Source organism: Platalea leucorodia (genome assembly GCF_965183815.1).
Source record: "Platalea leucorodia genome assembly, chromosome: 5".
Taxonomy (NCBI): Eukaryota; Metazoa; Chordata; class Aves; order Pelecaniformes; family Threskiornithidae; genus Platalea; species Platalea leucorodia.
In genome coordinates this window covers 4,379,129-4,395,208 of record NC_138827.1, presented here as the reverse complement: position 1 = coordinate 4,395,208, position 16,080 = coordinate 4,379,129, and the positions used below count along the sequence as shown (strand labels likewise).

The 16,080-nt window shown below is 41.4% G+C and overlaps 1 protein-coding gene across 1 annotated transcript in view; it reads right to left on the bottom strand.

Annotated features, from left to right (window-relative positions):
* Positions 1-491: 491 nt before the first annotated feature.
* Positions 492-16,080, bottom strand: part of GRIN2A (glutamate ionotropic receptor NMDA type subunit 2A) — a gene marked incomplete at both ends in the record, with an annotated part of 190,226 nt that continues 174,637 nt past the window's right edge. The window contains 2 exons of the mRNA XM_082313177.1: positions 492-2,282; positions 3,879-4,117. Coding sequence (XP_082169303.1) covers positions 492-2,282; positions 3,879-4,117 — 2,030 coding nt within the window. The remainder of the gene's footprint in view (positions 2,283-3,878; positions 4,118-16,080) is intronic.

Here is a 16,080-nt window from a genome sequence, read left to right as displayed (position 1 = left end):
TCTAGCTTTCTGTTCTCTTTTAAAGAGTCTGACTTTTGAAACTGTGCAAATGCATTCCTAATTCTTTTTGTCTGTGTCACACTACATGCATACCATATTGCTTATTCAGTACTGGAAAATTGTTAAACATTTCTAAGGACGAAAGTACACTGAATGATACTTAGCAACATAAATTAGAATAACCAAAATAGTAAAATAATTAGATACAAAACAGCATAGTTGCCAACATATATTGGGGCTATTTCAGTATAGCTTGCCATTTATATATAAAAAGCATACATAAATGGCTATTTTTTTATCCTTTTCAACAAGACATATTTTAAAAGGATAGTTAAGAGCATACTAGTTTACCTATTCATGTACAAAAGTACACTGGGAAAGGGAGAGGTTTACATATCATTTACCATAGCAGGATACTGTTAAAGGATAAATTCTCCCTCTAAGATGGTGGCAACTATTTTTTCCCTATAGATAAAGTGTTCGTGGAAAATTTAAACATCTGATTCAATGCTAGGCATTTTCTTATACACACGTCTATTGCTACAGGAATTTAAAACCCTTGGAGTTGAGTACAAGCTATTCCTATTTGCAACGTAAGGCAAAACATGCTCTGAAATGTACATGTTATTATGGATCCGACCACCCCTGGAACAGTATGATGCTGTAGACTTTATGGATGACCTTAAATAATTATCATTTCTTCCTCTTGTTGGTAATGAATGTTTATAAAGATCAGCTGGACTTCGCCTAAGAGATAAGTGCTGGTCATCACGATACGAGTGCAGAAAGGGATTATCATCTGAGTGAACAGGATACAGGGACTTGCTCCGCTTACTGTCCTCTAGAGCATGAGTTAAAAGTGAGGCCTTGTTGCTCAACAGTTTGCTTGAGGGAACGCTAAACATGCTTGCATATGGACTACTTTGTAGAAATTTCTCTCTTTCTTTCAAGCTTATACTACGAGAAGGTCTTCCAATATCAATTTCCCTGGACTTATCAGCGATATTATCAAAAGAATGTTGCCTGCTAATCCTCAACTTATTTTTTTTATGATATTGCAGAGCATTATTTTGTGACCAACTATGCTCATATATTTCTTCAGGAAGTGATAAGTTCGTTGTGTCCTGCAGCATCTGATCTTCTTCAATATCATAGAGGTTCCCCATCCGCAAGCATGCGTCGCATTTATAGGGAGATCTGCTCGAATAGTGTCCTGCATAAGTGGGCAAATTGGAAAGACAGCTCCTGCAGTGGGTGGAATTCTGTCTGTATCTATCGTTCATGTCAACTAGGGAAGCATTTTTATCTTTTAAAGTGTAGTGCTTTGCATAAAGTTTATACTGGTCATTATTTGGAAGACTGTCTTCGTTATGCAAGGGAGTCCTGTTAGCGTGTTCTGCTTTCCTGTAGTTGTCATTGTGATCTTGGTAAACATCAGGAAACTCTATAGTTTCTGGAAGGACAATGTTTTCGACGTACTGAGGTGTGTCCAAGCGGAATCCTGGCTCCTTGTCAGCATCAATCGTGTAGATTTTATCCCGTGGAGAGCTCTGTTTGGTTTTCAGATATGTCAGTTCCACTTCACTACAGTCTTTTGGGTATTTTGATGCTACTGTCCTTTTTTTAAAATTGTCCTTGGTTTTGTGATGTTTGTTGTTGTTTTCAGGTTCCATATGGCAAGTAGCTCGGCTCGATGTCTCTGATACATCTGAATGAACAATCTCTTCAGGAAGGTATCTTTGGCTTTTCACTGAAAGCTGCCTGTTTTCATCTGACCCATTTTCTCTCTGGGAACCTTGGCTCTGACGTACAGAGTCTTGACGTAAAGATTCAACAGATTTTCTCCAAAGCTGCCTGGGTCTGGAGTTCACTTTTGTTTCTGCTGTTACTGCAACCTCTACTGTATTTGGATTGGACTCATTCAGCGTGAGAGGATGCTGACCTTGGAAAACATAGTTGTTAAGATTGTCCTTGTGTCGATTGCCAGGAAGCGTTTGCAGTTCACTCATGTTGTCACCAAAAAAGTTGTCCTTTGTCTGAAAGGATCTGTTATCAGAAAATATCAAGTTTCCCTTATCCATGACCATATCCATAATCAAGGAACCCCTCTGAATAAAATCAGCTGTTCTTTTGGGGGAGTTAATTCTTGAAGGATTGATATTGGTCATATTTTTCGCTGTTCGCAGTAGTTTTAACATGTTGGTTTGGGAATTGGTCAAAGTAAAGTCAGGAGACTTCTTTTTTTCTTCAATGTGTACTCCATGAATGCAGCTATAAATACCCTGTAATATGAGTAATATAAAACAAATTAAATCACTAGGTGTAAATTTTAAATGCTTCCATTGTACTTTTTATTAACAATAAAGAACAATTAAACATTGCTTATCTAATGACTGGAAAGATTAAATGTGCATATCTAGTCCTTTAGCATTTCCTTACATTGATATGGGAGAATAATTTCTGCCATATCTGTCGGCCCTGTAAAGGAGAAAAATTGCCAGTATTTTACAAAGCAATGGTCTGTGTTGGCCTCCAATGCTTACTCTAGAAAACAAGATTAGGAGGTACCCCAAAAGGTTCCCTAGTCTCGTCACAAAATGTAACTAACCTTCAGTAATGGAAACGCTTTTATTTTAAACCAGTGATTAAATGATCCCTCTAAACAAGCCTGCAGTCAGGCTCTTTTCTTGGAGGTTAAGGTACTCTTCACTTTCACGGAAATAAAAAGGTTTCTACTCATGGTATTTTAGCTTTTCTGTATCCTATCCTAGTACACATGAAAAAAATCCCATCTCTTTCTAAAGCCTGAATTTGAGTTCATTTTAAGTAAAAGGATGAAGTCCATCTTTTAACTCCAACCTCTTGTGTCACTCCTGTGAGCTCAATTGACATTCCAACCCTGTGAATTTGTAATTCTCAGAAATTTGCCTTTGAAATAGGTACTTTTTTTCCCCCACATTAGTTAGGAGAATTTCACATGTAAAAGACCAAAAGTATAAAGTTCAAATGTAAAATGTGGAGGTTAAAGTGTATATGCTTTTCCAGACAATCCCCAACAGAGTAGGGCAGAGTATTTTTAATGGAGTTCCAATACAGTTAAAGTTACTCAACAGGGTAATTTCAGCACATTTTAAAGCAATTAGGCATTTTAGTATCATTTCAATTCTCCTCAGCTATATAAAAAAATCCAGTAAAAGTCAATTACCTAATGAAAGTACTATGTGTTTTTAAAAAAAAAAAAAGAAAAAACACAACTCATTTGTCAAAAATATAAGAACAAGCATGTACTTCCCTTATTTTACTATAAGTATCAGTTATTTGGATATGTAAATCTACTTTGGGTTTGGTAAAGTTATCATTAAAACCTGTCTTACTGTCTAACCAAACATAAAGGACACTTGTGTTTGACCTTTTCTCATATGGTTTATTCAAGTTTGGTATCAAGAAAAGCTTATAAAACGTATTCCAATATATTTTTATCACTTAAAATCTACTTGTTTAAGAAATACACAAAACTGAGAGCTAATATCTGTCATCAATTTAGTGCTTATTTCGTTTGGATTTTTTTTTTTGTGGAAATGAATCCGTTTCCTGTATCTGAGCAGTTCACCATTTCTTCATCAAAATTTCCCCTGTTAGTTTCCAGCATCTGATTACTGACTATCCTGGCATATGATAATTCATAGCCTAGAATAATCCAATGGAGAAAAGACTTTCCATGGAGTGCAAATACATCCTAAGCCGCTTAACAACATCACACGGATGCTCTAACATGTATTTCAAATGTCCAAGTGGGAATAAAAGGAAAGATAATGTTTTAGAGAGGTAGTGCTTATTCTGTCTGTTGCCTGAAGGGGGAAAAGGAAAGTAATACCAACCCTGCTGATTGAGAACAGTAGTCCCGGCCTATCTGAGCAGACTCCAGTGAAGCAGAATCTAAGTTTCCAGTAAAATAAGTGCTCCCAGACAAAGGTTATTAAACTGAGTGCCATGGCTGCTGCAAGCATGTAAAACACTCCTGCCATGTTGTCGATGTCCAGCTGGCTGCTCATGACTTCATTCTTCTCGTTGTGGCAAATACCAGTCAGCCACAGGGTTTCTAACTCTTCCATTTCCCCTAGGGAGAGCAAGGAGTCAAACAAGTTAGAATGCAAAAACTACTGCTCACAGTAATTGAAAGTCTTTGCAAGTTTAAAAATACAGCACCGTTTAATGCTCCATTTGTGCAGCACTTTAGTCTGATCTACTAAGGATCTGCAAATACAGCAGATTTCAACTCACAGCACCCTACTTTCATATGTCCTCCGATTTCAGAAATTATGTGGGAAGACGGCTGCTCTAGAAAGGAGGATCTGTGATTTGGGTAAAACTTTCTTCTGCTTGCTATGCCTAGTATCACCTGTTACAGAGAGTGGAACTGGAGGGTTCCCATCCCAGGGCATTCCTCCGCCCCATCCAGGAGAGCTGCCTCGGGTGCACACTCCGACCCAGGAGGCTCCTCCCATCCCAGCCCAATAGGTGCCACGGGTCCTGCTCCCATCTGCAGGTCCAGCCGCGTGTGCGCTCCAGAGGTGCCGATGCACGCACAGCCCCTCACAGGCAGCAGTGTCCTTAGCAGCACCCACAGGGCACTCACAGACACAAATAAAGATGGCCTGATCCTTCTCCTCCTGCCCAGCTGATGAGGACTGAAGTTTGCCAGTGAAACATGCACACACCATCTCTCGTGTGATTCACAAACACACCAGTAATTACAGACCCCTCAAATATTGGCATGGGCTAAGTCTGTGCAAGATCTGTGCCCAGACCCTGAACGCCCCTTGCCCAGGCACCGGCTTGGACCTCGGGTCTTTCCAGAATCATAGGATCATAGAATCACAGAATGCTTTGGGATGGAAGGGACCTTTCCAGGCCATCCAGTCCATCCCCCTGCCATGGGCAGGGACAGCTTCAACCAGATCAGGGTGCTCAGAGCCCCGGCCAGCCTGGCCTTGAATGTTTCCAAGGATGGGGCATCTCCCACCTCTCTGGGCAACCCCTGCCAGTGTTTCACTACCCTCAGCATGAAAAATTTTTCCTTGTGTTTAGTCTAAATCTACCCTCCTTTAGTTTAAAACCATTAACCCTTGTCCTGTTGCAGCAGGCCTTGCTAAAAAGACTGTCCCCATCTTTCTTGCAGGCCCCCTTTAAGTATTGGAAGGCTGCAATAAGGTCTCCCCGCAGCCGTCTCTTCTCCAGGCTGAACACCCCCAGCTCTCTCAGCCTGTCCTCGCAGGGAAGGTGCTCCATCCCTCTGATCATTTTTGTGGCCTCCTCTGGACCTGCTCCAACAGGTCCATGTCCTTCCTGTGCTGAAGTGAGAAGTCCCCTAACAAATCACATCTGCCCCCACACTCATAAACACTGAACAGAAAGCAAGATCACATCAAAAACAGCGAGGAACTGAGTTTAGTAAAGCGATGGGACAGGCTGTAGCAATCGGACACAGGGCTCAGTCAGACGAGCATCCTGACACACAACCAGACCCTTTTATGCCCCCTCTTCTCCGTTTTCCTACGCTTGTTCCTCCCTGATCCACTCTGACCCGTTCCTTTGTCCCTTTCCTTAAACATCGCAAAATAAATGTCACATGTTCTCACAATCCCTTTAAAACATGCCATAAGAAGTTTGTTCTTTCCTGTGAGACCCACGATAACCTTATTTCCGCTTCTCCTATAAGTTGCAACGTTCTGTCTGAACCTCTCCTGACATGTCTGGTCTCTGCTGTTGTCTCTGGTATCTCTTGTTCCCTAGGGCCTGGGTTTCTGGGGATTTGATTTATTCGTGTTCTTGTCTCTTGTTTTATTTTTGATGTTGAACAGCCACTAACCAGATAACCTTACAATCCAGGTGTCTACATATCCTTTGCATCCACATATCCCTTCCATATCTTTACTCCAGCCTCCCAGCCCAAAAAGATGCTTTTGAATGTTAAAAGACAGACCACCCAAACAAAAAAGATTAAATGGCAAGTTTAAAAATTCAGCATGAGCAGTAGCAACCAGGTCCAGCAGCTGGCTGCCCCCATCACTGCAGTAGTCGTTAGTCACCTTTCCCCTGATAGCTGGCTGCACTTCAGTAATAGGTGAACTGATTCGGAGATGCAGTTTTAAACCACTTTCTGATCTACAAGCGCTTTAGAAAGAGAAGACATTATTTATCAAAACTTTCTGGTTTTCTTCCCCATAATACTTTTATTTATGGCAAAGCAATGACAGTCACCAACACTGGATGTAAAATCACCCAAAGCTTTATGTCTGAAGGTTACAGTAATGTTATACTGGAAATGGAAAGCTTGACTAGCTTTACCCGTACAGCACGTGCAGCAAGTGAGGAAAAACAGTTGTGTATGACACGGTATTAACAAAGTCTACTGTGTTTCACACACCACCTGCTTTTCTATAGAAAATAACTGTCACTTAATGCCTGGATCCTTACAGGAATGCAGTATGCCCCTTTTCCTGTTTAAGTTTCTTTTTTAAATTTTTATTGTAACTAGCAGTATCTTTCAAATACAGTTCTCCCGGCTTTCTGTCTCTTTCCAGTTTCCATTTTCCCCCCGAGACCTGGGTGATGCAGTTACTGCAGACCCTTCCCACGGCACGTACTCCCAGCCTCCCCTCTCCTGGTGCCCTGGACGCCTCCCGCTGCTCCCTCCCGGCCCTCTGGATCACCCGGCCTTTCTTCTTACCGTCTCCTCTGGCCTTTTGCTGCTGCCGCTGCCGGCCTCCTGGGCAGCGGCAGAAAAATACATGGTATCATCACGTGCCTGAACCAGAGCATTCCTGGTTTCTGGTTCTGGGTATGCCACATCCTTACTGCCATTAAAACACTTCATTTACTTAAAGCTAAGGAAGCAGATCCGCTCTCTCCCTCTGTTGTATATTCTTAGACTTAGATTCCGTATTTCACCCACGAGATTTGGCCGCAGAGGAAGGACACTATCACTCAGCGGTTGCTACTGCCAACATGGAGAGAGGTGTGCCAGAAACTGTAATTTTTCCTGCCAAGATTGTTTTCTATATTGCATAATATATTAATTTTCAAACGTTTAGTGTTGTTCTTACTGAAGCATTGCATGTGCATACATGCCTTTTTACTCTCTTGGGGATACAGTCAGCTCAGTAATTCTATTCTTATTTTTAATGGCATAAACAACACTGTTTCTAGAAAATACAGCAGGCAATACGGAGGGCCAGAAAGTACAGTATGAGCTGGCTTGCTGTGTTTCCCAATTTAGGATATGACTTCCATTTGGGGGAAGAATTCCCATGCTACAGATCCCTAATCCTTACCCAGTGATGAGGGAATACATTTTCAGTATTATAATCCATACATCATTGCAGTAAAGATCAGAAAAGAATGGCTAGAAGCTATATTGACATTTCAGCTACTTTCAAGCTAGACTAGAAGATCGATGAGCTGCTGTGCAAGAGCATTTTGCAGGACAGAGTGCCAGGGCACTAGGAAAGCTGCAGCCCACAGATAATTTGGATGTGTGAGTTGGAAGTGGAACACAAGACTGTGATGGAGAAATTGCTTCTCATAGAATGTGAAGGAAAAATTGAAGTAGAAAGGACAAGTACTGAGGCACTTTAGCAACGGCATTTCACAAATTTGTAAGAGATTATTCGGTTCCTAGTTAATTCTGAGTTTAGTTTTGTGCTTGAAGCATGAATTGAACCTCTACATCTGAAAAAGGCAGTGTATCTTCTCCCAAATTGCAGTGCTCAATCTTCAAAATACCTAAGAGCATCCCCAAAGAAGAAAGTCAATCCTAATGAATCTTTAAAAGTCTTCTAATCCAGGACATTGGGACAATACATTATTAATTGTAACAGTATAGATACTGCACGCTGTCACTACGTAGATAACTGGGGTTCATTATTGCATTTCCCTATCTTAGAACATTTGGATTTCTTTTGTTCTGCTAAACCTCAGTGGACTGTTCCCCTCATCTTTCTTTCAAGGCCTCCCCAAGGTCTAGGAATAAAACTCACGGAGGCTATAGAAGACAAAAGAACCCAAGTCCAAAGAGAGAGCAATATTTCTGGTTTGTGCATTAGTAGCCGAAGCTCTGACAATCAGCCCTCATTACTTCCCACAGGAAAATTCACATCTCCCAAGACTGTCAAACATCAATTTGATTTGACTGCTGTACCCTTTTACAATTCACAACAAAATTCACAAAGGAATTTAAACCTCTTTTTTATTGCTGTTTCCTCTGTGTTTCTTTCCCTTTGGCATGTACACCTAAAGTAACTATTGATAATCCACTAACCTTTCCAAAAACGTCACTACAGAAACCAACCGAGCTTGTTTTGAGGCGAGATAAATGACACTGCCCTGGCAAGCTACGAGGAACAAAGCATCCCAGAGCCTCGCAGATCCTGCTCTTGCAATATCCCTTCCATTATATCTGGCAATGACAGAAATCACTGTTAATTAACACCCAAAATTAATCCACAATTTTATAGATCGCAAAGCACTGTGAATCGTTGGATTGTCATATTTAGGAAATTATATTTTCTGAGAATGGACAGATTAGGTTGGTAATTACAGTCTACGTATATCCATCAGTTACCATTTACAGTATATATTTATATATGTGTGTGTGTGTGTGTGTGTATACACACAGAAACACAGACAAAACAGTTACTAATTTAACTGTAATAACACTTCAGCATAGTTGACCCTACAAAACTGGCAAAAATGCCCAATCTATTTATTGCTCTTCCTGCCCATTACATTTTACCCAAGATATTCACAGGAGGCATAACATTTTTATTACAAAATCCTCAGGTATGAGGAATTTTTTAACTGGGGTGTCAATTCGTTCCTTATAAAAATCAGCCACTTCCAAACTTGGAATTCAAAACGTTGAAGTTTGAGGCTAGTTCAACTTTGGTTCAGAAAAAAATATTTAAAAGAATCAAGTCCTTTTGGAGGAATGTTGTTGTCTTTCAAACCCTTTTGGGTGGTCTAACTTGTGAGGTGAATGTGTAGGGTGGTGACACCTATGGCAATATACTAGTCTTGGCAATCGAAAGGCCAGTAATTTGTGATTACCAGGGACTAGAGAGCTCGGTCGTCTCCGTGTGTGCGTAATTCTAATTAGCAAGTAAGAGCTCCAAGTAATCCATAAGACAGACCTTGGAAATCTAAGTCAGCAACCTCAATATATATAAATGGAGGCCTCAATGAACCAAGTGTTAATGGAGTTCAAGTCTGCGTCTAATAGGGGGGGTCTCAAGTTACTTATAAATATTAATCAGACTTATTTTAAGGCTTTTTGTTTTCACTTCAGGCACTTCCTAAAAGGAACGTAATGCCACAATCATTTTCTACCTCTGTTCATGTGTAGATTAATGATTAAATGAATAGTTGCAGATTTCAGCAACAAAGTACATCATGTTGCTAGCACAAGATTAGACAATGAAGGGTTCCAATATAGTTGAAAAAAAAAAAAGTAGTGTTTATTTTCTGTTTAATATGTTCACAGTATATTTAACCTGCAAAATTCACAAATAACTGCATGATGCCTACATTAAGATATTTTTAAAATTTCTATAGCACTGTATCATAAAAAGTCTGCCGCATTTATAGTGTAAGAATCAGTAAGCAAGTATTTTAAAGATCCATATTTCAAGCAGCGTTGAGCCTCTGCACTATTCACTCAAAACACAGTATGGCCTTCTCTAATAAATTGCAAAACTCAAGCTCTCTCAGTAGTAATTCGAGACTATTTACAATGTTTTTAGGTTACAGCGCAAACAGTACTCAGATCCCCTTGTATTTCTCTTGGGTTTGTTCCTGTGGCTATGGTGCTCTCTGCTCTGACTGCTATTTGTACAGAAACCTGCCACTTGGCCATTCTGACTCAATACCCCAGAAGTGCCTTTCCTTCTACATTTTAGTGCAACGCCTCTACCGTATTTCACACTTGATCATTCTGGGAAGGAGCGATAAACTGCCCGGTGTGTCCCCAGAACCATTTCTTCTTAATAAAAACATCATTATCCAGACACAGAAAAGATACAGATCAAAGGGTAGAATTGCATGCTTTTCCTCATCATAGCCCTTAGCAGTTTTTGCAGGCTGCGGTGTCATCAATCCCTGCCACCATCCCCTCGGAGCTGAAAAACGTGCTGCCCTTTTGCAGTCTCTGTCATTGTCTCTTGGAGATGTGTCAGGTCTCATGGGTTCTTTTACTGGGGTTACTGGTATCCCCCGATTCCCTTCATTTCCTAGGCCCAGCATCTTGTAAGGGCCCGGCATCCTCCCTTGGTTCTCAGCTTTGCTCATCAAACCACCTTCCCAAAAGAGGCAGTGTCTTCCCAAGCGATGGGCCAGCCATGAGATACTGTCGGTTTAAGCTGTCTAACTTACGGGTCATTTGACTGACGTTATTTTGTTTTCTGAGTGGTTTTTGACTCTACATCAGGAAGATGCACGCATACTGAAAATTACATGTTCTTTATAAAAAAGAGAAACCCCAAACCCACATAATCCATCATTCTCTACATGTACTTATAGGAAAGCAGTTTAGGGTAAGATTTTTTTTTTTTTTTTTCTGAGGGAATAACAGTTTTTCAATACTTGCCTGATGCCTTCCTCATGATTAGTAAAAACAATAAAATCTTTCATTATCACCCAAGTATGTCCCTAGTTACAAACTTCCCAGAAATAAACAAGCACAAAGTTTTATAATTACATCCAAAAAGAGAACAAACAGACGAGGATAATCTTCTTTGCTGCTCATTTAAACAGCAAATAAAAAAATCAAGTTGCTGTTCCATTCCAGGAAAAAAAGCAAGACCTCTGAAGCTTGAGCGGCACCTGAGCATCTTCGCCCCTTCTCCCTGAGGATACAAATGCGGGGAAAAGGGACAGAGATGGAGAATCTAACCCTGTATCCTCCTGATGGCAAAACCAAGAGCGCACGTCGATAGTGGGTAAGTAACAAGCACCAGCAGTGCTGCGTGCTTGGTAGGGCCTCCACCCCCCTTCTCCATGTCCACAGCAGCAGGGCTTTCATCCTTCTCTTCCCAAAACAGCTGCTGACGGGCTCCAAAGGGCCCAGTCCCAGCCAGTACAGCTGTGGGTCGAGCTTCATCCCGGTAGAAAACCACCCCCAAAATCAAACAAAGCCCATGATTTACCTCCTTTCATCTTCACTCTTGGGAAGTAAGCCAAGTCTGGGCTGGGTTTCAGTGTGATTTGGGAATACAGCCAGATTAAGCACAGACTCATGACAGTCCAAAGTAGCAGTCAGAAGTCTGCGACACCGTTTGGTTTTAAATGGTGTGCTGCATTCGGCCAGCCCTCGGGGGAGACAACACCGGCAGAAGTCTGGACAGAGTGTTTGATGGAGGGAAATTGAAGAAATAATAACGGACAGAGATATGACTTTGGAATTAGCTCTACACATGAGAAATGCTTGTGAAGAAGCCATTAAATAAAAGTTATGTGAGGGAAGAATAAGCAGCAAAATATACACAGTGATTACAGTCAAAGCATTGACTAAGTAGAAAAGGAAACAGAAATGGTCCTTGTGAAGAATTTACTATTTACTTGTGTTTCACTTATCTACGTTCTCTGCAAGAACAGTTATCCTATTAGATGAGTAATTACATTAATTTTACAAGATTTGTAACTGGAAAATCGACTTTTAAATTTTGATTCTCTTATCCTCCAAATGATCACATTAAATTGCTAAATAATTTGTTTTAATATTTTTATAAGCACTGAAGTCTATAATTCACTGAGGAGTTGTTTTTCTTCTTTAAAAGACAGGTGTTTTTCTGCTCTACTTTAGCCATGTGGGTTAAAGCCATAGGTTCCTGAAGATAATCACTGATGGTTCACAGGCTGCCTCAACGACTTCCTTAGGTACCCTGGAGGGGTATTTTCATCAAGTTCTTACTGTAATTTTAACCTATTTAATTATTCTCACACATAAAGGGAGAAGAAATCTATTTTATATGTCCCTTCTGGACCCAAAAAAAGATTTTTAACACTTCATGTGCTGTTCGCAGATGACAATTTCAGGGTGGTTCAGAGTACCTTCACCCCATCGCGAACCAAAAGCTGGCACTAAGGTGCCAACAGAAATAAGCGAAGCAGTAAACCTAAAACAAACTGAGGAAAAAACGATCTAATGGGGGTTTCTCTGGCAGTGGCATTTCTAAAATGGGCTACTGCTCTCCTGAGCGTGGGTGAGAGACTGGGTTTACACAGTGAGATCTGTTGCACACAGGCACTTGCAACCACCTGAGCTGTGGAAACCCCCAGTGCTGGATACGCCTGCACCAATGCCAGGTCCTGCAGCAGGCGCATCAGGCAACTGCACGGACAGTCAGCCTCCTCTGACCGCAAAAAACATTGCTTTGCATGAATGAGAGTTGTCTGGAAAAATTAATTCTCCCCTATATTGTGTTGCTTCACACACTGCAGCCACCCCTGTCTAAGCGTAGTCTGCATATTCTGCTGTAGCGTGCCCAGGGGAAGCAGGGAAAGGATGTTCTGTCCAAGTGGAGAAAGCCGAGCTGGAGCCCAACGTCATTGCTGTTGTATTGGTTAAGTACAACAGACCTCTAGAGTCACCACATCCCCTAGACTTGCGTAAAGGTGCAGGGCAGGAGGAGGCCACCCCAGCAGGAGATCACAGCGCACGTGACAGAGCAGAAGGTGCAAAAAGAAACAGGCTGGTATTGACGGTGTAAGGGGTGGTGGCTCTTGCGCAAAGCCCTAACCTGAGGTTCAGCCTGAGGTGCCAGCATGCAAGTAAAGAAAACTGACATATACCAATTATAGACCTTGAATAACAGGGTTCAATATATACTTCCACATTGGTCAGATGCAGGGCATCATCTTCAAAAGACTGCGGCTGCGCTAGCAGAATCATCCGCTATTTCAGACTGGACAAACAGCAGTTTTCAGATATAGGGAGAGACTGTTTCACACTTACTCTGGTGAGAACTCCCACTAAGTGAGGGAGGAGGGAGGCAGCACCCCAGCACGTGGAGACCCTAACATAAGAGGGTCTTTACCCTGAATAGAGGAGTCAGAAGCCAAATGGGCGGATGTGCGTTTGGTTCAATAAGCTCATCCATTTCTATTTGACCCAGTTATATGATCCATACAGCGTGTTTCATAGAAGAGATTATATAAAAGCACAGCAACTTTTTGAATTCAGTCTGGATCCCCCAAAACAATCTCTCTTACTCTAATTTTCTGAGTTACTTCCCCCTGTAAAAATAGCAAGAGGAACACAGATGACTGACAGCAATAAACTTATTGTGAGCTAATGACTGCACTCTGCATGCCCCCATTAGTTAAGGATGAATTAACAGAACTGCTAAGCACGACTTTCAATATTACAATCCCTCTAACTCTTGTTCAGCTACACAAACACCCTCCACTTATACACTCACACTCTCCAGTCACATTTGTTCCACCCACTGCTTAAGGAGGACACTAAATATATAAACAGAAAATCACTGGGACTGTGGGTGTATTCTGCCTGAGCAGCACGCACTGAAAATATGTCCTTATAATCACATACGTATTTCCTTCTTGGTCTCTAACAGCCAGTGTGAGTCACGCTGCTACACTTCCTTATAATCTAGACAGCGATTTGGAAGGCTTATGCTAAAACATGAAAAAAATAGCAAAGAGCTTTCCTCGTCCAGATGTAAGGGGGCAAATCTCATTTCCACAGTTACCTATTACCCCTAAGGAGTGGGAAGCAATTACCCACCCAGGAAAATAATTCTTAGTGTATTAAGCCATCCTAAAAGCACATAAAGATTACCCAGAACTGAAAGTTATTAGGAAGGGGATAACAGACTCTCTGTGGAAACTCAAACCAGAACCAGTTTTCTTTTTTACATCTCTGCGTCTCTAATTGCTTTAAAGGTTGCAGCTTTAAGCGTTAAGGGCTTAATACAGCTATACCATCTGCCCCTCTTTTCCTGGAGATCTCTTCCCAGGCCTTCGTTTGAACTGAGCTCGTAACCTGCAGGTAGCACAACAGGTTACAAACACCTCACACGAGTCGATGCCTAACCTGCCAGCTGGCTGATATTCTCCCGCCTCTCCTCAAACTCGCTCTCTTTACCCAGCATTTTTCTGTTCCTCGTTTCCATCCATTTCTGCTGTCATGCATCTTTTATCCCTCTATTTCTGCTGCATCCCCCATAGCTCAAGGCTCCTTGCTGTCTGTCTCTCCATCCCATGCACACTCTGCAGCCCTCTTAATCCCGAAGCAGCTTTATCATTTGCAGTTCAATAATCTTATTTGCTCACAAATGGGAAAAAAAAAAAAGAGAGAGAGGGAGAAAGAGAGGGAGAGAGAACGATATTCTCCTCGCCTACTAGGCACCAGTGATTCTGCTCCAAATCCGAAAGACCTGATGCTATAGGGTTCAGAAGCAATGTCTTTCAAACTACTTTGCAGGATATTTTTAGAAAAGTACCTCTCTGCTTTAAATGGCACCATGCAGCCCGAGCCAGAGGAGTATTAGCAATACCGGGGCCTTCAGACAGCTGGCCAAAAGTTCCTACTATTGAAGGCTGGAGGAACATGGGTGCCTTCCCAAATGTTGCAGTCCAGCAGTTATAGACTTGCTAAATCACACAGGCTGTGTGCCTGAGCCTTTACTGCACTTAGCAAATGGCAAGCTAGCACAAAAAAGCAGTTGACAGCTGCTAGGGTAACATGCTGGATTCTGGGTATGTCAGCCTGCCCAGCTGCTCTTCACAGAGGTTTATAAAAGAAATCAAAGCACGTATCATGCAATTCTTCAGTGCACAACATTTCTGTTCTGACACATTCCTGTGGCTGTGGGCGGAAGATCCAAACAAAATGATGGTGCTGCTTCTTAGCAGCCTTATCATTTTAGTTGCTTTTGAACTCCTGGGTGCTTCTATTTCTCAACAGAAGATTGAGAAATAGTCTTCTGTGTCTCAGTAGAAATATTTTTATTTCTCTGTTGAAAAAAAAAAAGGAAAGTTTTGTCTTGTGACCACAGCAAGCCAAAAAAAAGCACAACCACCACTGCACTTTAGAGAATTACCCTGATGATCAAGTATTTTAAGCAAAACTGCGGATGCCAAATGTCAACTGGGAGTTTTTGCAGATAATGAGGTTTGATGTACAGATAGTAAGATGTACAAAGCCAGAAATTCACTAGTAATACACTTCGCTCATATCCTTTATACAAGAAAAAGCAACTCCTAACTCTTTATATTAAAAAGATTCAGTGTTCCAAAGCAATTAATCTTATGCTAACAAATGCGTATTCATCTCAACTCCTATGAACTGGCTATGTAGATGAACCTGCACAGACCAAGTGATGAAATATTTGGGGGATATTTCTATTTTTGAGACAACTAAGTAGCTATTCTTTAAATTCCTCAGCAACTCCTTCCCATCCTCCTTCCCTCTGTCCCTTTTCCTCTTTGTTAGAGTAACACATTTGGCATCTTGTCGCCTGCTTCCTTCCACTGAGACTTCAGAGTCGCTTTCACAGTGTAATTGTTAGTTGTCAGTACAATTTGTCCACCCAGTGAAACCATCCTCAGGCTCAGAACACTACTCATGTAGGGCATATAAACCACCCAGTCTAAGCTTCAAGTTATCCCTAACGCAAACCTACATCCCTCTGTGTTTACCTTAATTTTTTTCCAGTGCCAACAAGATAAAAAGAGGGTTCAAAGCCATTGACTTTAATGCAGAAAAAGCCTTGTGCTTTGGAAAGTATGAAAAGATGCTCCTGCGCGAACAAGTCGTTAATACTTCAGCTGGATGTTTTACATCAGCGAGGAAGAGGGAAAAGGTTTCTATCCATTGCGCAAAATTTCATTTCAATGTGTAGGTGAACTGGCTTGGATAGGAGAATGATGTAGAAGAAGCAAGGAAAAATCAAATGAGAAAAATCACAGGAGAAAGACACATGCAGAGGAAATTGAAAGCTCTAAACACATTTCAAAAGGCTATCTCAGTACTGTGTAAATGTAAAAGAGAGACGAGATCAC